This window comes from Suncus etruscus, chromosome 13, assembly GCF_024139225.1.
Source record: "Suncus etruscus isolate mSunEtr1 chromosome 13, mSunEtr1.pri.cur, whole genome shotgun sequence".
Lineage (NCBI taxonomy): Eukaryota > Metazoa > Chordata > Mammalia > Eulipotyphla > Soricidae > Suncus > Suncus etruscus.
This window is the reverse complement of record NC_064860.1, coordinates 59546861-59569207: the sequence shown is the minus strand read 5'-3', so window position 1 is coordinate 59569207 and position 22347 is coordinate 59546861. Positions and strand designations below refer to the sequence as shown.

At 43.8% G+C, this 22347-nt stretch overlaps 1 protein-coding gene across 1 annotated transcript in view; it reads left to right on the top strand.

Moving 5' to 3' along the window:
• Positions 1 to 1853: 1853 nt before the first annotated feature.
• Positions 1854 to 22347, top strand: part of CXADR (CXADR Ig-like cell adhesion molecule) — a 57333-nt gene continuing 36839 nt past the window's right edge. Inside the window, exon 1 of the mRNA XM_049785503.1 lies at positions 1854 to 1937. Coding sequence (XP_049641460.1) covers positions 1895 to 1937 — 43 coding nt within the window. The 5' untranslated portion in view covers positions 1854 to 1894. The remainder of the gene's footprint in view (positions 1938 to 22347) is intronic.

The window sequence follows — 22347 nt, the reverse complement described above, 5'->3', positions numbered from 1 at the left end:
CATAAAGTTTTTCTGGATCAGTCACACTCATTTCCCTTCATATATATTACTACCTATGATAGCTTTCATGCTGGAATGAAAGCGAGTTGCCTAACTCTAGTCAATAAAATCTAAAATATCACCTATCTGGCTATTGATTTAAAATAAAATGCTGACATCTAGTCTACTATGAACTCCAGGGGTCCTCAAACTTTTTAAACAGGGGGCCAGTTCACTGTCCTTCAGACTGTTGGAGGGCCAAATTATAGTAAAAACAAAAATTATGAACAAATTTCTATGCTCACTGCATATATCTTATTTAGAAGTGAAGAAACAAAATGGGAATAAATACAATATGTGGCCCATGGGCCATAGTTTGAAGACCCCTGTTAGACTAACAAGAAACTTAGAAACAAAATTAAATAGATTTAAAAAGCAACACTAACAAGTCATATATTCTATAAAAACAGATGAAAACGGGGCCGGAGAGATAGCATGGAGGTAAGGCGTTTGCCTTTCATGCAGAAGGTCATCGGTTCAAATCCCGGCGTCCCATATGGTCCCCAGTGCCTGCCAGGTGCAATTTCTGAGCATGGAGCCAGGAGTAACCCCTGAGCACTGCCGGGTGTGACCCAAAAACCAAAAAAAAAAAAAACAGATGAAAACAAAAACAATTACTTGAAGCCATTGTGATGATAGTAAAAATTCTACTAATAATAAAAAAAAAATGAATAAATAAAAAAACCTAGGGCCCGGAGAGATAGCACAGCGGCGTTTGCCTTGCAAGCAGCCTATCCAGGACCAAAGGTGGTTGGTTCGAATCCCGGTGTCCCATATGGTCCCCCGTGCCTGCCAGGAGCTATTTCTAAGCAGACAGCCAGGAGTAACCCCTGAGCATCGCCGGGTGTGGCCCAAAAACCAGAAAAAAAAAAAAAAAAAGAAAAGAAAAATAATTCTACTAATGTACTATGTCAGCCCGGGTATTTCTAAAAATTAGGGGATGCAGGGGGAAGGGAGGGAGGGAGAGAGTGAGAGGAGAGAGGACTGCCAGGAGCGATTTCTGAGCTCAAAGCCAGAAGTAACCCCCTGAGTGTTGCCAGTGTGACTTTCCAATGGACATACAATAATAAATTATAATCATACAAGAATAAGTATAATATATAATATAAAATATACTAATCACAATATAATCATAAAACAATATATTATATTACATATACATATAGTATTGTATATAATATGCATGATATATATATAGTATGTAATATATTTTATATACAATATATGATGTGTATTTATAATATATAATATATTATAATAGATTGTATATTATTTAACATATTTATATATCATACATAATTATTATGATATATAATATATATATTAGGGATTGCAATTCCGGGGCTTGGCGAAAAGCCTTCTCCCGCTGCTGTCTGGGCCCATGCAATTAACTCAAAGAGAAGGGCATGTGCTCAGCTATCTCGAGACCTCCAAAGCCGGGTAACGAGGCTCCTGCAACCGCCTGATCCTGACTGAAGTGTAGAGATTCGGGGTTCAAGGTGCCCCTAGTCCCCCCCACTATCCAAAACCGAGCGTGGAGAGAGAGAGTCGCAGGTTCAGTCAGTGTGTTCCAAGAAGAGGGGCAGTGCCCGGGCCGACAAACCTCCCCTTAGTACCCAAACCCCGATTTATGCAAGCAGGGGGTAGGTGGGGTGCAGGCGCCGGTTGCCAGGGTAACCCACCGCACGCCCGGGGCCCCGCTGGAGCCGGAGCTAGCCCGGGACTGGCCCGCCGGGCCTGCGGAAGTGACGTCGCTCACCTGCGGAGCTGAGCGAGAGAGCGAGCGGGGCGGGTGCGAGCCTGGTCCCGGGAGGTGCCACCGCCGCCGCCCCTTGCTGCGATCGCGACCGCCGGCATGGCCCTGGTGCTGAGCTTCGTGGTCCTGTGCGGTGTCGCGGGTGAGCCTTTTGCCGGAGGAGGGGGCGATGCCGCTGCTCCGCTGGGGTTTGGGGGTGCAGGCTGAACGCTGCGGGCCGCCTGCGGGGGAACAATGAGCTTCGGGGAAGAGAGAGCTCTGGGCCTTCTTGGGGGGCTCTGCGGCTAGCGTGGTGGAGAGGAGAGGAGAGGAGGGGAGGCATTGCATATCCCGTGGAATTGCAACGATCGGGGATGGTGAAGAGGCTGGGAAGGGTTTTTGGGGGCGTCCTCCGGGAGATCGGGGTCTGGGGGTGTTGTGGACTGCGATGCAGAAGCTCCCGGGGTATTGCATGGCAACCGGGGGTGACCCAGGCGTCGCGCTCCTGGATCATTCGGGGCGGCAGGTGCTTTCGGACTTGGCTTTATTATGTGCTGGATCCTCCCCAGTTGAGTGCAATTTGTCGGGGTCCGATCCCCCCCCCCCATTAAAGAAAAAAAAAAAAGCCCTGGGAGGTGAATTTTCAAAGGGTGTCCGAGCTGCCCTGCCCTGTCCTGTCCTGTCCTGTCCGGGCTAGGAAGGCTTGAAATTGCCATGATTAAAATGCAGACGAAGCCTTTGGCTTGGCGGGTTCAAAGAACGAGACGGGGAAGGTTTGGGGGAGACCCAGATGGACCCCCCCTTTAGAATAAATAGCCTCGATCTCCCTTAATCCGCGGAGAGCTCTCCAGGCTCTAGTGATCTAGACTGGAACCCGAGGAAGGAGACTGAGGACAATCAAATTAATTAAATTAAAAAAGGAGGTTCATGCCTATAAGGTTCTGGGCAAAGTGCAAAGGAGATATATATATGTATTTATGAGCCACCTCGATTTTTGAGTCGTTTTGCAAGTGCAGCAGAAGCTCATGACTGCAGCGTGTGCGGTGCAATTTCTAAAGGATTCACCCCAGTACCCGCCATCCCCATCGCCCGCCCCAACTGCGCCTTCTCTGGAGTGGGCAGGAATTAAAAGGAAAAAAAAAGGCATTTTAAAAATGCGGAGCATTCGGAGACATCTACTTGGACATTGAAAGAGGGCAGGTCTGTTTGCATCTAAGAAATTGAAGCGAAGGGAATGAAGAAGCTCTTTGGTTTTTTTTTTTTTTTTTGCACCCACATGATTTCATGAAAAGGAAAAACCCAGAGGTGGAGGTGGCTCTCCACTTGGCAGAGCCCGCGCCTCCCTCCGGAAGAGTGATGATTTTCTTTTTTCTTTTTTTCCCCCAGTGCCCTGCTGCAGGATCGGGTGGCCCTTGCGGTGGGGATGGCTCTGGGCTTCCTGTTGAAATGTTAATTCCATTGTTGGATGCCACAGCTGTGGAGCATTACTCAGGGGATCGACATTCTATTAACAAGTCTAATCTTCCATCTGAGTCTATAGCTTTCCCTCCACCTTCTTGATGCATGGCCTTTTATTTAGACTTGGATGAAATGCCCCAAGTAAACCTTCTACCAGTTTATTTGTTAGGTTCTCACCTTTGTTTTTTGGTCAAGGGACAATTCTAAGTATTAAACATGCAGAATTTGTGTTCTCTGGGGATAATGGGACAAGGAGGAGGATGTCCCAGGTTACACAAAGTGGAAGAGCATAAATCATGTAGAGAGATCTCTCCCACACACCTTCTCCCCCCATTATCTGGAAAACTGTCTGGATTTTCTTTTTCTTTTACTTTTTTTTTTTTTTTTTTGGTTTTTTTTTTTTGGTTTTTGGGTCACACCCGGCGGTGCTCAGGGGTTACTCCTGGCTGTCTGCTCAGAAATAGCTCCTGGCAGGCACGGGGGTACCATATGGGACACCGGGATTCGAACCAACCACCTTTGGTCCTGGATCAGCTGCTTGCAAGGCAAACGCTGCTGTGCTATTTCTCCGGGCCCTTCTTTTACTTTTTTTTAAACTTTATTGATTGATTGATTGGTTTTTGGGCAACACCCAGCAGCACTCAGGGATTACTCCTGGCTCTGCACTCAGAAATTTCCTCGAAGGTTGGAGGACCATATGGGATATCAGGAATCAAACCGGTCCCGCCCGGGTTGGCCACATGCAAGGCAAACGCCCTACCGCTGTGCTATCTTTCCGCCCCCGGATTTTTCTTTTCTTCTTTCTTTAACCCTGAGATCTGGTGGTATTCTGTGCCCACAGCCAATTCAGATGCTTTATAAATAAATAAACAGATGCACACTTGCTTAAGTTATCTTGAGAAAATGTTCATGGAGCTAAACAATCAATATCTAAATCTCTAATCTGGACACTTTTGATTATAACTATTAGCCGGGACACTAAACGGATTTTTCTTTTTCTGAATGTCGGCATTTGGGGGATCGTCTCACTGAGGATAGTTCTATGAAATCATTTTGCTTTTAACACTGTTAAAGATCTGTTACTACTTGAGCATAACAAGATGACTGTTATTTATTTAGTTTTTTTTTTTTTTGGGGGGGGGGTCACACCTGCTGATACTCATGACTTACTTCTGGTTCTATACCTGGGTTGCTCAGGGGATGCGGGGGATTGAACCTTGTTCATCAGTGTGCAAGGCCAACTCTGTACTTCCTGTACCCCAAGGTGACTCGTTTTGTTCCAATTTCCAACTTAGGAAAAACTCAGAACTATATACCTGAAGTATGACTTGAAATGATTCTCAAGAAACATTCTTTTTTGAAATTAACTGTGATGAACTGGAGCTGCTGCTTGACTTGCTCCAATTGTAATTAGCAAACAAGGTAGAGTTGTTTCGAGTTAAAAAGTGCATAGCTGGGCCGGGCGGTGGCGCTGGAGGTAAGGTGCCTGCCTTACCTGCGCTAGCCTAGGAGACGGACCGCGGTTCGATCCCCCGGCGTCCCATATGGTCCCCCAAGCCAGGAGCGACTTCTGAGCGCATAGCCAGGAGTAACCCCTGAGCGTCACAGGGTGTGGCCCAAAAAAACCAAAAAAAAAAAAAAAAAAAAAAAGTGCATAGCTGTCAGAAGTAGTCTTCCTCTAGATCTTTGTGTATATGTGTTGTAAAGAATACTTGTGATTGTTGGTGGAACTCATTTTGTGTATTTTATTGCCTTTCTACCTTACAATAAGTCATAATGCTAGTGAGAGGGTTCAGATTGGAGATAGTGGTGGTTGATCAGTAGCAATACTAGTAACACTGAAGCATTAAATAGATGTCAGACACTGTACTCTCCTCCCTAGCAGGAGAGGGGGAAAGTCATCTGTTGTTTGTAAGTAAGGCATAGTTGTTAAGGTTACTGAATATGCCAGAGCCACCAACTTTCCTCCTCATTTGGATGTTCACTATTATAATCTTTCTCTAAAATAACTACTTTCTTCTCATTATATCTAACGAACATCTTCGTGTTCCTCTCAGCAGCATTTTATCCAGTGTTTTGCTATGTTTCTTTTTTTTCAACTTTATTTTCATCCTTCCTTCTGGTCTCCCTGTCCTATGGTTGGACCTCTAGTCTGAGCCTTGTTCCCTCCACCCTGCATATGTCCAGTTTTCACTTGTGGCTCTTTGGCATATCCTAGAGACCCACATGGGGTCATACAGCTCCCAGCTGAGAAATGCTGTAGGAATTAACATTATGTTACAGATCAATGGTATGTATCTTTTCACATCCACTGGTGCTCAAGGGTTACTCCTGGCTCTACAATTTAGGAACTACTATTTAGGTTGAGCTGGAGGGACCATATAGAATGCTGCGATTAAATCCTGGTCAGCTGCCTACTATAGCTCCAGCCCCGTACCCGTATCTGTTATTTGTTAACCTTCTGTTGGTTTGACTGTGCTAAGTACTGGAAGCAGTTATTACTAGCCCTTATATTTCTTGAAATTTTTTGGTATGTTTTTTTGGGGGGCCACACCTGGCAGCAGTGAGGGGTTACTCCTGGCTCTGTACTCCAGAATCATTCCTGGTGATCTGGGGAGACCATACAGGATGCTGGGGTCAGCTGCGTGCAAGGCAAATACTGACTTGCTGCCCTATCGCCTCAGTTCCTCATTTCTTGATCTTTTTGTTTGTTTGTTTGTTTGTTTGTTTGATTTTGGGCAACACCCAGCAACGCTGTTTACTTCTGGCTCTAAGCTCAGAAATCGCTCCTGGCAGGCTCAGCGAACCATATGGGATGCTGGGGATTGAACCTGGGTCCATCCCTAGGTCAGCTGCATGCAAGGCACACTCCCTTCCACTGTGCTATCTGCTCCGGCCCATCATTTCTTATCTTTGATGGATACTTTCAGTCACTATTAGGAGCTCAGACTGGTATTAAAAACAGTATAACCCAGGTATCAGCATTATCATCATCTAAGACGATAATGTCAAAGGCTGGGTATTGTTATTTTTCACAGTCAGCATGAGTAGAACTAAAAGAAGTAGTGGCCAATGATTCTGGTCTCAGCAGCTACTTGTTACTCATTTGGTGGCTGTCAGATTCCTTCCTCAATGTGCCTCATTGTCGCTTTGTATGCCAATATCCCAATATCTGAGAATTTTTCAGGTGCAAAGTGTACTGTTTCTCTCATTTTGCTCTATCCCAAGTCTTTCCCTTATATAAAAAAGATTATTAGGGCTGGAAGAATATTTTAGTAGACAAGGAGTTTGCCTTGCATGCAGCCAACTTTAGCTTGACTCCCTGTGCACCATTTGGTCCCCTAAACCTTGCCAGGTGTGATCCCTGAGCACAAAGCCAGGGATAAGCTCTGAATATTGCTGAATGTGGCCCAGAAGGAAAATTTATTCGGTGGAAACTCTCTTCTCCGTAAGATTCTCTTTTGGGCGGGAGAAAAGAGTTCCACAGAGGCGTGTTCAGAATCTTCTCCTGGCTCAGTGCTCAGACCTTATTTCTTTTTAGTATTTACATTTATGACATTATATCATTCCCATTTTTTTTTTCTGGCCACACCCGTTTGATGCTCAGAGGTTACTCCTGGTTAAGCACTCAGAAATTGCCCCTGGCTTGGGGGGACCATATGGGACGCCGGAGGATCGAACCACGGTCCTTCCTTGGCTAGTGCTTGCAAGGCAGACACCTTACCTCTAGTGCCACCTCGCCGGCCCCTTAAATATATTTTTAATGCGTTTTTAAATTTTGGGGGCCGTGCCCAGCAGTGTTATTCTTGGTGCTTCTCTGAGAAACATATACAGTTGCAGGCATTAGGATATAAAGACTGGGTGAGGAGTGATTGAATTTGAATCCAGTATCTTTTTTTTTTTTTTTTTGGTTTTTGGATCACACCCAGGAATGATCAGGAGTCATTCCTGATTACACTCAGAAAGCACCCCTTGCAGGCTCGAGGGACCATATGGGATGCTGGGATTCGAACCACTGTCCTTCTGTGTCTAAGGCAAACGCCTTATGGCTGTGCTATCTCTCCTACCCCTTGAGCCCAGTATCTTAACTATCATTCTGGCTGGAAAAAAGCTGCCTTCACTTTAGACAAGTTACCTTTCAGTGGCTACTCTTTTACCCATCTGTTGTAGGTCAAACAATGTATCTCTGGTGCACTAGGTCTCAGCCAGGGGACATTACTTGTGTTCATCAGTACCTCAGTGTTAGCTTGAGTGCCTGACAATAATTCAGCAAATGCTTGATGACTGAAAGTTTTCAGGATTTTTTTTTAACGGATTTTTTTTTAACACCCCCCTAGGGTTGTTTTTTTGTTTTTTTTGGTGGGGTAGAGGTGATACAACTTTCACCTGTCTCTGTCTCTCTCTCCTCTCTACCTCCTTTCCCTCTCTCTCCTCTCTCCTCTCTCTCACTCACTCACTTTTTTGCAGTGTTAATTGGTCCCTGAGGTGCCAGGAGTATCTCATGCCATGCAGGTGATGCTGACTTCAGGGTTGTACCCTTTTATGGATGATCAGGGGATTTTGTGGTACCAGAATCTAGTTCGAGCAGCCTTCACCCCTGTACTACCACTCCAATGCCCTCCAGCTCTTTTTTCCCTTGTCATATAATAATCATCCTTGTGGTGATCCTTTCACTACTAGCCTTGTCTCACTCAGTTGTTAATAGAAGCTAAGTTTCTTTCTTTCTTTTGTTTATTTTTGGGGGGTCACACCCGGCATCGCTCAGGGTTAAATCCTGGCTCTATGCTCAGAAATCGCTCCTGGCAGGCTTGGGGGACCATATGGGATGCCGGGATTTGAACCACTGACCTTCTGCATGAAAGGCAAATGCCTTACCTCCATGTTATCTCTCTGGCCCCCTATGTTTTTTTTTTTTTTTTTTTGGTTTTTGGGCCACACCCGTTTGATGCTCAGGGGTTACTCCTGGCTATGTGCTCAGAAATCGCTCCTGGCTTGGGAGGACCATATGGGACGCCAGGGGATCGAACCGCGGTCTGTCCTACGCTAGCGCTTGCAAGGCAGACACCTTACCTCTAGCGCCACCTTCCTGGCCCCTATGTTTCTTTCTTTTGATGACTTTATCATACTATTTCTTCACAGGTCTACTATTTGATTTGTGTAAGATAACCATAATTTGAGAGGCAAATCTCTTTAGCTCTTTGGAGCTTCATGATGTCTTTTTTGGTGTTTTCTCTTTCAAGCTGTTCTTTTAGACCTTTGCAATAAATAACAATGGTTAGATTCTTAAATGTCAGTCTTTGATTTGGTCCAAGCTCTTCTTTCTCTTAAAACCTGGGTTACCTCAATGGAACTTCACAGGAGAGCTAAGGATTTAAAACATTGCTAGCTTAATCTGCCTCTCAAGTGTGCTGGTTCCTTAGGTTTTGATTTCTGGGACCAGCTATGCCTTTAGAGCCTCTGGTTTATTTCTAGCATTCCCCGCCCCCTTACTTTCAACATCTCTGCTTAGACTTTCCATAGAAACTGTTTACATACCAGTATTTACTCTTTTTTTTTTTTTTTGGTTTTTGGGCCACACCCGGTGACGCTCAGGGGTTACTCCTGGCTATGCGCTCAGAAGTCGCTCCTGGCTTGGGGGACCATATGGGACGCCGGGGGATCGAATCGCGGTCCGTCCTAGGCTAGCGCAGGTAAGGCAGGCACCTTACCTTTAGCGCCACCGCCCGGCCCCCAGTATTTACTCTTGTCTTTTTTGTTTGTTTGTTTGTTTTTGTTTTTGGGCCACACCCGGCGGTGCTCAGAGGTTACTCCTGGCTGTCTGCTCAGAAATTGCTCCTGGCAGGCACGGGGGACCATATGGGACACCGGGAATTGAACCAACCACCTTAGGTCCTGGATCAGCTGCTTGCAAGGCAAACACCGCTGTGCTATCTCTCTGGGCCCTATTTACTCTTGTCTTACAGAGAACTCTCAGTCACCAGAAATATAGGTATTGTAATGATTTTCCCCTTGCTTTATCAGCTTTATAACCAGTCATTTTCTCTCTCTCTCTCTCTGTGTGTGTGTGTGTGTGTGTGTGTGTGTGTGTGTGTGTGTGTGTGTGTGTAGTTTTCTTTCTAGGACTATACCTCTGGCACTAAGGAGGCTACTTCTGGCTTATTGTTTAAGATTCACTTCATTGAACCTGGGCCTATGAGTGTCCATAACTTAATTGTCCACAACCTAGTCACTTTCTAAGGCACTTGTATCTCACCAGTTCTTTTATGGGTTTTCAGTCTTGATTACAATAACAATAATACAGGAAATAGGGGTTTTACCTTGCACACATCCATCCCAGCCAGGTTCAACTCCTGGAATCTCATATGCTTCCCCCTAGAACTGCCAGGAGAGGCTCCTGCATGCATATCCAGGAGTAATTAATTCCTGAGCATCTTTGTGGCCCAAAAAGTAAAATCTAAGATAGCTGAAATATGCATCATAGTTGACATATGAGTAAGTGAACTCTCTTAAGTGAGCTCAAGGCACATTTTATTAAAATTGGAATGCTAAAATTTGCCAGGTATTATTTATTTATTTATTATTATATATTTTTTAAGCCAGTCAAATTGAGTAGTGGGGGGTTATGTACCAATTTTTGTGATACTAACGTTAATAAGTTCTGATAAACCACTGCCATCAAACCAGCCTATTTCTCGTTATTTTTTTTTTACTCCAATTTGCTTCATGAGGTCAAAGATTATTTAATTCTCAGTATACTATGAAAAAAAATACTATGTGTACTTATTAACAGAATAAGAGAAGAAACATTTCAAATGGGAGGGAAACATAGTAGTAAGTATACTCAACAGAATAATTGAAGAAACATTTATTAGAAGGGGTATATATTTATATGTATATTCTTTTTTTTTTTTTTTTTTTTGTTTTTGGGACATACCTGGCAGCGCTCAAGGGTTACTCCTGGCTCTACATCAGAAATTGCCCCTGGCAGGCACGGGGGACCATATGGGATGCTGGGATTCAAACCACTGTCCTTCTGCGTGCAAGGCAGACACTTTACCTCCATGCTATCTCTCCATCCCCTATATATATATATATTCTTATATATTATAGAATTACTGTGAAATAGAGTTAAAAAGTTGGTGATCGTTGAATTTCAGTCATACAATATTCAAATACCCATCCTTTCATCAGTGTTCATTTCACACCACCAGTGTTTCCAGTTTGACTTGTAAAGGAGCCATGAAGGGGAAAGAGCATTTGAAGATCAGGAATAGTGCAAGGATTTGGTTTGGTTTTGGGACCACATCCTGCTATGCTACATTCTGTGCTTAGGAGTGACTCCTCATGTGGCCAATTCTATGTATTCCTGGTTCCGTACTCGGGAGTGACTAACCCCTTCTGTGCTTAGTTACATGGGTTATGGCACATTGACACAACTGATACCATATTGTTCTCTGGTGCCATATGGTTTCCTGACCATTACCTGCTGCAGCCTGGGAGGTGCAGAGCACAGAGCAACATGCAATATCTGGTTAAACCCGTGATCTTCACCTCAGGGACTCTTCCATTGAATCATCTGCCTGGATGGCTGGCAAGGATCCCAGCCAACAAAGACAATGGAAAGGGAAAGAACTATGCAGTGAGCAGGGCTTGGGATTTGTATCTTGTGCAGACCATCTTTGTCTTGTGTGCAGTACAGGGATGAATATATATATTTTTGGTTTTTGGATCACACCCGGCCGTGCTCAGAGGTTACTCCTGGCTCTAGGCTCAGAAATCGCTCCTGGCAGGCATGGGGAAATATGGGATGCTAGGATTCGAACCATTGCCCTTCTGCATGCAAGGCAAATGGCCTACTTTCATGCTATCTCTTCAGCCCCCCCAGGGATGAATATATTTTATCACTGCTGCCTCACTTAATTTCTCACTACAGCCTATTCTCTTTTCTTGCTTAAGATTCTTCCTGAATAGGCTGGAGCGATAGCACAGTGGCCTTGCACATAGCCAACACAGGTTTGAATCCTGGCATTCCCTATGGTCTGCTCCAGGTGTGACCCCCCCCCCCCAAAAAAAAAAGAGGATTCTTCCTATATTATCACCAGGTGTACTTAAATAAAAGCAAGAATGGAGACTTTGGGCTTATTAAGTGATACACACATGCTGACTGCATTTTACCATCTTCCATCTGCCTTTTTTGGGGGGAGCATATTCTGTGGTTCTGACTGAACATCTGGTGGAGAGAGGGACCACTTAGGTGCCAGGGACTGAACCTGAGTTTCATGTGCAAGATAAGCACCCTTTCCGCTGTACTATCTCATCCAACCCCAATTTTAGTTTTTAGACCATATCTGGCTTTGGTACTGGGTGGGGTGCAGAAGGACTGTGTTTTTGTTTGTTTGTTTATTTTTGTTTCTTTTATTTGTTTTGGTTTTTTGAGCGCCATACCTGGCAGCATAGATTACTTCTAGCTCTGTGCTGAGAAATTGCTCCTGGTTCCAGGGACCATATGGGATGTCGGGGATTGAACCCTCATCTGTCCTGGGTTGGCCACGTGCAAAGCAAACCCCTATCACTGTGCTACCACTCTGGCCCCAGATTGTAGGGTTTGATTGAACCCCAGCTCCACATACAGAGCAAGTACTCCAAGCCTTTGAGCTGGCTTGCCCTGCTCCTGTTGTGTATTTTTAAAGAAAGCAAACCTAGGTAGCATGAATATGGTGCAGTGGTATTGTGTGTGCGTTGCATGTACAAGGCTGTGGATTCTATTTCTATTTCTGTAACACATATACGTACACACACATCTAATTTAATACTTTATAGAGTAATTGTTTTTTGTTTGTTTGTTTTGGGTTATACCTGGCAGTGCCCTTGGCAGGCTCAGGGGACCATATGGGATGCTGGGATTCGAACCAACATCCTTCTGCATGCAAGGCAAACACCCTACCTTCATGCTATCTCTCTGGCCCCTAGTAATTGTTAAAATGCTTTGGGAATTACATTAGAATATGTTAAGTAGGGGCTGGCGAGGTGGCGCTAGAGGTAAGGTGTCTGCCTTGTAAGCGCTAGCCAAGGAAGGACTGCGGTTCGATCCCCAGGCGTCCCATATGGTCCCCCAAGCCAGGAGCAACTTCTGAGCACATAGCCAGGAGTAACCCCTGAGCGTCACCCAGTGTGGCCCCCCCCCAAAAAAAAAAAAAAGAATATGCTAAGGAAAAGTAAAGAGCAGTAGCCTTTTCTACCTTTGGTTACTTTTTTTTCTACTTAATTTTTTTGGTGGGATGGGACTAAAATACAGAAGGCAGAATGTGAGGGAAGGAGAGAAAGCTACATTGTCCTCGATTAATCTGTACAAGAAACTGGTATAAGGGCCAGAGCAATGGCATAGTGGTAGGCATTTGCCTTGCACACAGGTGACCCAGGCAGGACGAACCACGATTTGATCCACCTTCATCCCATATGGTCCCCTAAGCCAGCAGCCATTTCTGAGCGCATAGCCAAGAGTAACCCCTGAGTGTCACAGGGTATGACCCAAAAAGCAAAAAGAAACAAACAAAAAAACTGGTAGAAATAATAGTTTGGTATACTGATATCTTGGAGTTCTCTTGATATTTAGGTTTTTTTTTTTTTTTTTGGGGGGGGTGCACATCTGGTGGTGCTCAGAGCTCACATTTGGCTCTATACTCAGGAATCTTTCCTGGTGATGCTTAGGGGACCATATGAGATGTTGGGGATTGAACCTGGGTCAGCTGTATGTATGGCAAGTGCCCTACCCAGTTTACTATCTCTTTGGCCCACTGTTGGCATTTCTTTGTAATTTATTCACATTGTTAAATCCATTACTATCTCAGTGAAGAAGGAAATGGGATGAAAACTGGATCTTTGCTGCACTCTGATAAAATAGTGATTTGAAGAGATATTTTATCACTGTGTTTCCCTTTCCTTCTGTTTTTTGTTTGTTTGTTTGTTTTGGTCACGCCCAGTGGAGCTCAGCTGTTATTTCTGGCTCTGCTCTCAAAAACCATTCCTGGCAGGCTTGGGTGAATGTATGGGATGCCTGGGATCAAACTCAGGCAGCTGTGTGCAAGGCAAATACCCTATTCGCTTTACTATCGTTCTGGCCCCATCTCGTCCCTTCATCTTTTCTATTTTCCCTTCACATCATTGCCTCATCCATCGTGATTTCCAATAAAGGTTTACTTAAGAGTTTAAGCTTGAGACAACTTGCCTCAAAAATGTTGTCTTGGGAAGACTCCTCTACTCTGTTGACTGAGAAGAAGTGGAGAAAAGGAAAGGAGGGAGCTAAATTTGTTTTATGGTAGGTGTGAAATCTGTGACTGAAGTTTAGTTTGTCTTTTGTTTAGTTGTCTCTTGGTGAGAAGGGATTAACCAATTAACTGATATTTATACACGGTGAGACAAAGACTCCTAGATTAATTGCTTCTTTTAAAAATACGTTTTGGGATAGGAGTGACTTCAGGTTTGTTTATTTGTAAGAAATAAGTATTAAAATGTGCCTTGATTTCAAGAAGAAAAACATTCTATCATCTTTTATAAGTTTATAAGGATTTTTGTTTGATTTTGGGCCACACCGTGTAGGGGACAGAGAGATAGCACAGCAGTAGGGAGGGACTTGGTTTGATTCCTGGCATATGATCCTCCAGCCTGCCAGAGAAGATTTCTGAGTGCAGAGCCAGGAGTGGTCCCTGAGTACCTCCAGGTGTGGTCCAGAGATCAATCAATCAATCAATCAAGTTAAAAAAAAAAAAGAAAATGCTCCCGGCTGGCTTGGGGGACCATATGGGATGCTGGGAATCAAACCTAGGTTCGTCCTGCAACCTTTTTTTTTTTTTTTGGTTTTTGGGTCACACCTGGCAGTGCTCAGGGGTTACTCCTGGCTCTATGCTCAGAAATTACTCCTGACAGGCTCAGGGGACCATATGGGATGCCGGGATTCGAACCACCAACCTTCTGCATGAAAGGCAAGTGCCTTACCTCCTCCATGCTATTTCTCTGGCCCCTGGGCCAACCTTTTGCAAGGTAAAGGCCCTATTGTTGTGCTATCACTCCGGTCTCAGTTTATAAGTTTTTATTGTGTTTTTTTTTTGTTTTGTTTTGTTTTATTTTGTTTTGTTTTTGATTTTTGGTTTTTGGGCCACACTCATTGACGCTCAGGGGTTTATTCCTGACTATATGCTCAGAAATCGCTCCTGGCTTGGGGGCACTATATGGGACTCGGGGTTCGAGCCATGGTCTGTCTTAAGCTAATGCTTGCAAGGCACACACCTTACCTCTAGCGCCACCGTTCTGACCCTTATTGTAAGTTTTTTAAGTTTCTTCAGAGGAAGGATCAGGAAAGATTTGTGGGCTGCACAGAAGAAATGCTCTCAAGGAATCTCAGAGAACATGACAAATGTTTTGGGCCACAGCTTTGTTTAACTGGTGACTCAAGATGACCCTTCTCAGCCTCTGATTGCCAAGTGAAGACTGAAGAATACCAGATGATTCCCAAGGTGGGGTTGCTTTAAAGGACTGACAAAGCTTCCCTGAGTTTTGTGCCCTGGGTAATTCTACAGTAAGAATTGAGTAGACGTTTTTTAACCTACTTGCTTGTTTTGTGCGAAATATGATCTGTTGAGAACCAGCTGGAAAATCTGGGCTAGAAATGTGATCATACCTGGCTAGTAAAGATAATTTCACACAAAGTTCATTTGAATCTGCTTTTCTAACAATTTGGGGGTAGAAGGACACACTGCTCTAGTGTCTCATTTATAGGAATCCAGTTGTAAATAAAGGTTTCATATTCGTAAATTTGGCATTGATGCATCCATGAAGAACTCTCCAATAAAGCCATATGCATTATTTTCAAGTTTAAGATTGGGGCCAGGGGATAGTACAAGTTTATGCCTTGTACATAGCTAAGGTTCAATCCCAGCACCCTATATGGTTCCATGGGCCACCAAGGGTGATCCATCTCTTAGTGAAGAACTAGGAGTAAGTTCTGAATACCTCCAATGTACTTTCTCCAGGAGTAAGTACCTCCAGAAATAAGTTAAAAAAAAAAATTAAAGTTTAAAATACTCTAGTAGAGGGACTGGAGAGATAGCGGTAAGGCATTTGCCTTGCACACAGCAATCCATGACAGACAGGTTTGAATCTCAGCATCCCATATGGTCCCCTGTGCCTGCCAGGAGTAACTCCTGAGCGCCACCGGGTGTCACACACACACACACACACACACACACACACACACACACACACACTCTTAAGAAGAAAAGGTAAAATTACCTTGACTGTTTTATTTAAACCAATATGATTTCATTCTTTCCATAGGTAATTGAATATAACTGAACTTTTTTTCTTTTTCTTTTGGGCCACATCTGGTTGTCCTAAAGGGTTATTCCTGGCTCTGTACTCAGAATTTGCTCCTGGCAGGTTCGGGGGACCATATGGGATGCTGGGATAGAACCTGGGTCGGTCCTGGGTCAGCCGCATGCAAGGCAAATACCCGACCACTATGCTATCACTCTGGCCCCAACATGAACCTTTTTTTTTTTAATGTTTATACTGGGGTTGGAGAGATAGCACAGTGATAGGGCTTTTGCCTTGCATGCAGCCAGTCTAGGATGGATAGTGGTTCGAATAGTAGCATCCCATATGGTCCCCCGTGCCTGCTAGGAGCGATTCTGAGTGCAAAGCCAGGAGTAATCCCTGAGCCCAGCCGGGTGTGACCCAAAAATGAACAAAAAAATGTTCATACTGTCTTTGAAATCTGGTTAATATTTTACCTATCCCATATATGTGAGCAGGAGCCACATTATAAATGCTCAGTAGTGGTGATAAGTGGCAGATAGCTATTTATTGGGTCAACACAGGTCTGGAACTTGGAGTTCTAGTTCTGATTGCCTGCCTTCCACCACCTTAGAGCACTGTACTAATTAAAAGGCGGTGGGTGTGTTGTGCCATCAAGGCATCTTTGTGAAATGGAACTTGCCTTTGGTATTGGTGTCAGGAGATTTTATCTCTAAAATAATCACTGTGCCACATTGTATTGCTGTTGGCAACAACCTAAAGTTTCATTTCTTAGTTTTCCGTAATCATCAGTATTACACTCAAAATTATAGTATGTGCTCTTATTTGCTAGTTGTATGCAGTCACATTTTAGGCATAAAGAAGAAAAACAAATATATGCATGGAAATCACTTTTTTAATTTGCCTTTGGGGGAAATGAATGTTTATGGAGAGGTGGAAAATAAAGATAAAATGTCTTCTAGTATTGGTTGCTAGGGACATTTAAATTCTCTTTGAGATGTTAGAAAGTGATAAATACAGAGGTTGAGACAATCAAGCTAGGCATGCTTATTAAGGAATCTTTTATTAACATAACTATTTTCGGGGCCAGAGAGATAGCATGGAGGAAGGGCATTTGCCTTGCATGCAGAAGGATGGTGGTTCGAATTCCATATGGTCCCCCGAGCCTGCCAGGAGCGATTTCTGAGTATAAAACCAGGAATAATCCCAGAGCGCTACTGGGTGTGACCCAAAAACCTAAAATCAAAACCAAAAATGAAACCAAAAAACATAAGTATTTTCTATAAGGAGGTACTTTTCCATAAGTACCATATTTTCCAGCGTATAAGACGACTTTTGAAACAAACAAAAAAAAGTCAACCGAAAATCGGGGGTTGTCTTATACGCCGAGTATATCCCGAAAAATGTTTTAATATGCTGCTAAACGAAAATTGTCTGAATATTGCCACAAAACGATTTTTTCAACTCGATCCTGCACCAATCACTGCCAGGCTGCTCGGACTGCCTCTCTAACTCAGCCAATCCAAGCAGGCTTTTTATGCATGCAAATTAGACAATGTTCTGGACCCAAATCTACACTGTAAAAAGCCTGCTCAGATTGGCCAGAGTCAGAGAGGAAGTCTATTACAGTATAACTTTTGAACCTTTGCTTGGCTCACCGTGGTACATACAGTTGCAGCACAGGAATGTTCTGTCTGATACAGGGAATATAGGCCTAAACCTATGTTTTAACTGCAAAATTAGGGGGTCGTCTTATACGCCGGAAAATACGGTATCTTATTTGTTACTATTTTTATTGTATCTATTTTGCTTGTTTGTTTATCTTTCTAAGACATTTCACTAGAATTTGGGGCTTGAGTACTGACTTGCTTTTTCTTTTTTTTTTTTTTTTGGTTTTTTTTTTGGGCCACACCCTGTGACGCTCAGGGGTTACTCCTGGCTATGCGCTCAGAAGTTGCTCCTGGCTTCTTGGGGGACCATATGGGGCACCGGGGGATCGAACCGCGGTCCGTCCTAGGCTAGCGCAGGCACCTTACCTCCAGCGCCACCGCCCGGCCCCCTGACTTGCTTTTTCAAACTCATATTAAAGGAAGAGAAGAGCCTGACTGGTGTTGATAAGCAAGGAGGTGAAGCAGAATTCTGTCTTCTTTTTTTATCTTTTTCTGCACTGAATGATGCTCAGGGATTACTCATGGCTGGTGGTGCTCAGGGGACCATGTGATGCCTCAGATCAAATGTGATGCCACAGATCAAACCTGGGTTGATTACATGCATGGCAAGATCCTGACCCACTATACTACCCCTCTAGCTCCAAAAAAGATTTCTTAAAATGGAGCAATAGATGTTCTACAAAGGTGATGAAAAGACTCACCATGGCAACCAACCCACTGAATGCAAAAATACCCTCTTTGCATTTGTGTAGCTAGAAAATTCTGAGATCAGCATCTGTGTATTAGAGACTAAGGTGAAGGTTACAGACTTATTGTTCATGGCTGACCTTGTTTGATACCTGGTACCTCATATCTCCCCTGAACACAGCCATGAGTGGTCCTTGAGTGCAGAGCCTGGAGTAAGTCCTGAACACCTCAGGGGTGGCTACCCCAGAAAACAAAACCAAAATGCCCTGTACTAATTTGGCTTGCAGTTGAAATTTGAAAATGCACAACTACTTACAGTACAGGTCTGTCTGTCTGTCTCTCTCTCTCTTTTTTTTTTTTTTTTTTTTTTGGTTTTTGGGCCACACCCGTTTGATGCTCAGGGGTTACTCCTGGCTATGCACTCAGAAATCGCCCCTGGCTTGTGGGGACCATATGGGACACTGGGGGATCGAATCGTGGTCCCTCCTACGCTAGCGCTTGCAAGGCAGACATCTTATCTCTAGCGCCACCTTCCTGGCCCTATGTCTGTCTGTCTGTCTGTCTGTCTGTCTGTCTGTCTGTCTGTCTGTCTGTCTCTCTCCTGGTGCAGCTCAGGGAACTACTGTATGCAGTGCTAGGGAACACTTAATTCCTGTACTGTTTCTGCAGCCCACATTTGTATTTAAAGGTGTATTAAATGTCTTAAATGTCATCTTAGAGGCCTTTTTTTTTTTTTTTTGGTGATGCATCTTGGTGGTGATTAGTGTTTACATTTTTTTCTGCACTCAGGAATTACTCCAGGCAGTGCTTGGGGGACCATATAGGATGTCTGGGTTAGAGTCCAGGATGGCCACATTCAAATCAAAGCAAGTACCCTGTCCGCTATGCTCTCTCCCTAACCCCTGAGGTCTTGATCTTCAAACTCTTTGAGTTGTTTACTGTCTATACCATTTCTAAAATTTTTTTTTTTTTTTGGCTTTTGGATCACACCCGGCAGTGCTCAGGAGATACTCCTGGCTCTATGCTCAGAAATTGCTCCTGGCAGGCTCGGGGGACCATATGGGATGCTGGGATTCGAACCACTGTCCTTTTGCATGCAAGGCAAACTCCCTGCCTCCATGCTATCTCTCCGGCCCCTCATTTCTAAATTTTTAACCTTTGCCATTCAGTTTGTTCTTTCCTTTTGACTTACTATTCCAAACTCTCTTTTCAAAATATTGTTTTTCTGACCCCACATGACTTTAATGTCTTCTTCATTAAAAGGCATGTTCCTTAAAACGGTATTCTATTTTCTTTCTAAACACGTAGTTTAAGTCTCTGTAGTTTTTAGCATTTCCTTGAAGTCTTCAGTCTTTTTTTTTTTTTCTTGGTATTTGGGCCATATCTGGTTATGCTCAGGGGTTACTCCTGGCTATGCACTCAGAAATCACTCCTGGCTTAGGGGACCATATGGGACACTGGGGGATCGAATCTTGGTCCGTCCTGGGTCAGCTTCAAGCAAGCTGCACCTATTGCTCTGGCCCCCACAAAAAGGAGGATTTTTAATTGTTCCTGTGAAATGCATTCCTGGATGTGAGGGATGAAGTCAAACGTCACTTTCCAAGTATTAGAGTAGTTTGTTCCAAAGGAAAGACAGATGTTTTAAGATGACAGTAAATTGCAGTTCTCAACTCTTCTAGCTTTCCTACATGCAGTATTTTACTTCCTATATCAAATGAATAGTGCATTAACAGTTCATTTCCATTTTAAGAAAGACATTCAGTTAAAAGGCCTAGAAAGTAGACTAGGTCAAAGAGTTAGTAATGCTCAGTTTGAATTTGAAACCAGATTTGTCTGTTGATCCCGCATTACTACTGAATAAAATTGCACATATGATCTACTCTGCTGGTGTTTTAGAAATGTTTGTTCTTCTGAGCCAAGCTCTGAATCAGGGCTAGTGATTGCTTTTGAATTGTTGGGGGACTCTTTGGGAAGTGGGGAGATGAGTGCCAAGGGAGGATTCTTGTTGGTTGGTTGTATCACTCAGGATATATTTAGGTCTAAAATACTTTAATATGGTCAGTTAGTTTGGCAGTACTCAGGGTTTGTTCCTGCTCTGCACTCAGGGATCAATGGAACATATGTGGTGTGGGGGATTAAATTGCCATATGTAAGGCAAAGTTATTATTTTGGTCCTGGAAATAGCTAATATAGCCCTACACCTTTAATTTATGTTTAAATCTTAAAGAATGGCATGACCAAAATGATAGTGCATTTTTGTGCAAAAATTTATTTGAGAATTCTAGTTTTGGGATTGAAGCAATATATTGTACAGTGGATCGGGCATTTGCTTTGGGTGCAATGAACCAGAGTTTGATTCCCTAGCACCCCCCATATGGTTCCCTGAGCCTGCCAGAAGTGATCCTTGAGTGCAGGAGGAAGCCCTGAGCTCTACCAAGTGTGGTTCAAAAAGCAAAAAATAAATACATAAAATAAAAATCTAATCTGGTGTTCATTAGTTAATCATTTCTACTGTGAGATTAAGAAATTTTATTAACTGGGGTCGGTGAGGTGGCGCTAGAGGTAAGGTGTCTGCCTTGCAAGTGCTAGCCAAGGAAGGACCGGGGTTCGATCCCCCGGCGTCCCATATGGTCCCCCCAAGCCAGGGGCAATTTCTGAGCACTTAGCCAGGAGTAACCCCTGAGCATCAAACGGGTGTGGTTGAAACCCCCCTCCCCCCCAAAAAAGAAATTTTATTAAAAGAGAAGAGGGGCAAGGTAATGGATTCAGTTGAGTGGAAGTAAAGGAATTCTAGCTCCCTAATCATTAGGTCCTGGATTTTTTAGAGTTCATCCAGGGTTGGATGATATCAGAGAACTGGGTTTGCACTCTCTGGGTTCAGAGTTCAGCTCCCCAGCACTCATCCACTGCCAGTATCACTCAGTATAGTCCTATTGAGGAATTTGAGCAGGATTGCATGATGAGGTGTGTGACATCTTAGACCCTCAGCACATGACAAGACCCCCTCAAAAATGAAATTAAATGGTGCATCTATTTAGATTTTATATTTGAGAAAAGAAGAGTGTAATTCCCAGCCCTCCTTCATCAAGATGAATGGGGTGGGTTTTTTTTTTGTTTGTTTTGTTTTTTGTTTTTTGTTTTTTTTTGGGCCACACCCGGCATTGCTCAGGGATTACTCCTGGCTGTCTGCTCAGAAATAGCTCCTGGCAGGCATGGGGGACCATATGGGACACCGGGATTTGAACCAACCACCTTTGGTCCTGGATCGGCTGCTTGCAAGGCAAACACCGCTGTGCTATCTCTCCGGGCCCAGGGTGGGGGTTTTGATGTCACAAAATCTTTGTCTGGGGGTGGAAAGAGTATAGTGGGTTAGGCTCTTGCCTGGCACTCAGCCGACCTGAGTTAAATCCCTGGCTTTCTGTGTGGTGCCCTCATACCTCCAGGAGTGATTCTGGAGCACAGAGCCAGGAGTAACACATGAGTATTTCTGGGTGTGGCTCAAAACAAAAAACAATTTATACAGTGTCTGTCTAGAAGACAGGCAGGGGAAATGGGGGACAATGATGGTGGGAAAAATTGTACTGGTGAAGGAGGATGTGCATTTTATGGCTGAAAACCAATTATGAACATATTTGTAATCACAATGCTTAAATAAATTACCTGAAAAAAAAAAGCAAATAAAAAATACCCAATAGAAAAAGCAAATAGAAAATGAAATTTTGGCCCATGCCATTGTGTTTGCTTGGGACTTTTGTGTAGAGTATAGCATGACTTGGGGAGCCAGACTGCTGGGATTTATATCATGTGTCCTTCCTTCATCATCATCTTTTTCTTTATAGTGAAAGATGGATAATATCAGTATTTTGGGGAGTTAGAATAAGTCCAGCGTTCATATGGATAAGCTAGCAGGTTTCCTGGCCCATAGTAAATTTTCAGCAGTGCTGTTGTTAAGATGAAGATTTTGCCAATTTCCATCCCAGTTGTTGACTGGCTGCCTGTTCTTTGAATTTTTCACTGGGGGTGGATGCTCGGCATTTATATATCTTAGGAATCACTCCTGATGGACTTGGGGACCATTCAGGGTCAAATCCCAGTCAAATGCATCCAGGTCAGCTATGTGCAAGGCAAAAGCCTTATCTGCTGTGGTACTCATACCAGAGAGCCAGGCTCTCTCCAGGAGCTGCATTTAGTCAAGGTGCCCATTTTATGCCCAGGTTCTCCTGTACACACTTAGGCTCTCTGGGGTTGTTGTAGATCCTTAAGCAGATGCTGGCACATTTCTTTTCCACTTGCTGTATTCATTGGAGCTCTTACCCCTTTTTATAAGCACAGCCACAGAATCTGGCTGGGATGTGGCCATAACCCTGTGATGTGAATCCCCTGTGATGTTGGGGACTGCAGAGAGCAGAGCTGCCAAGGTGGGTTACTGGGGATTTTATGACCTTCCCC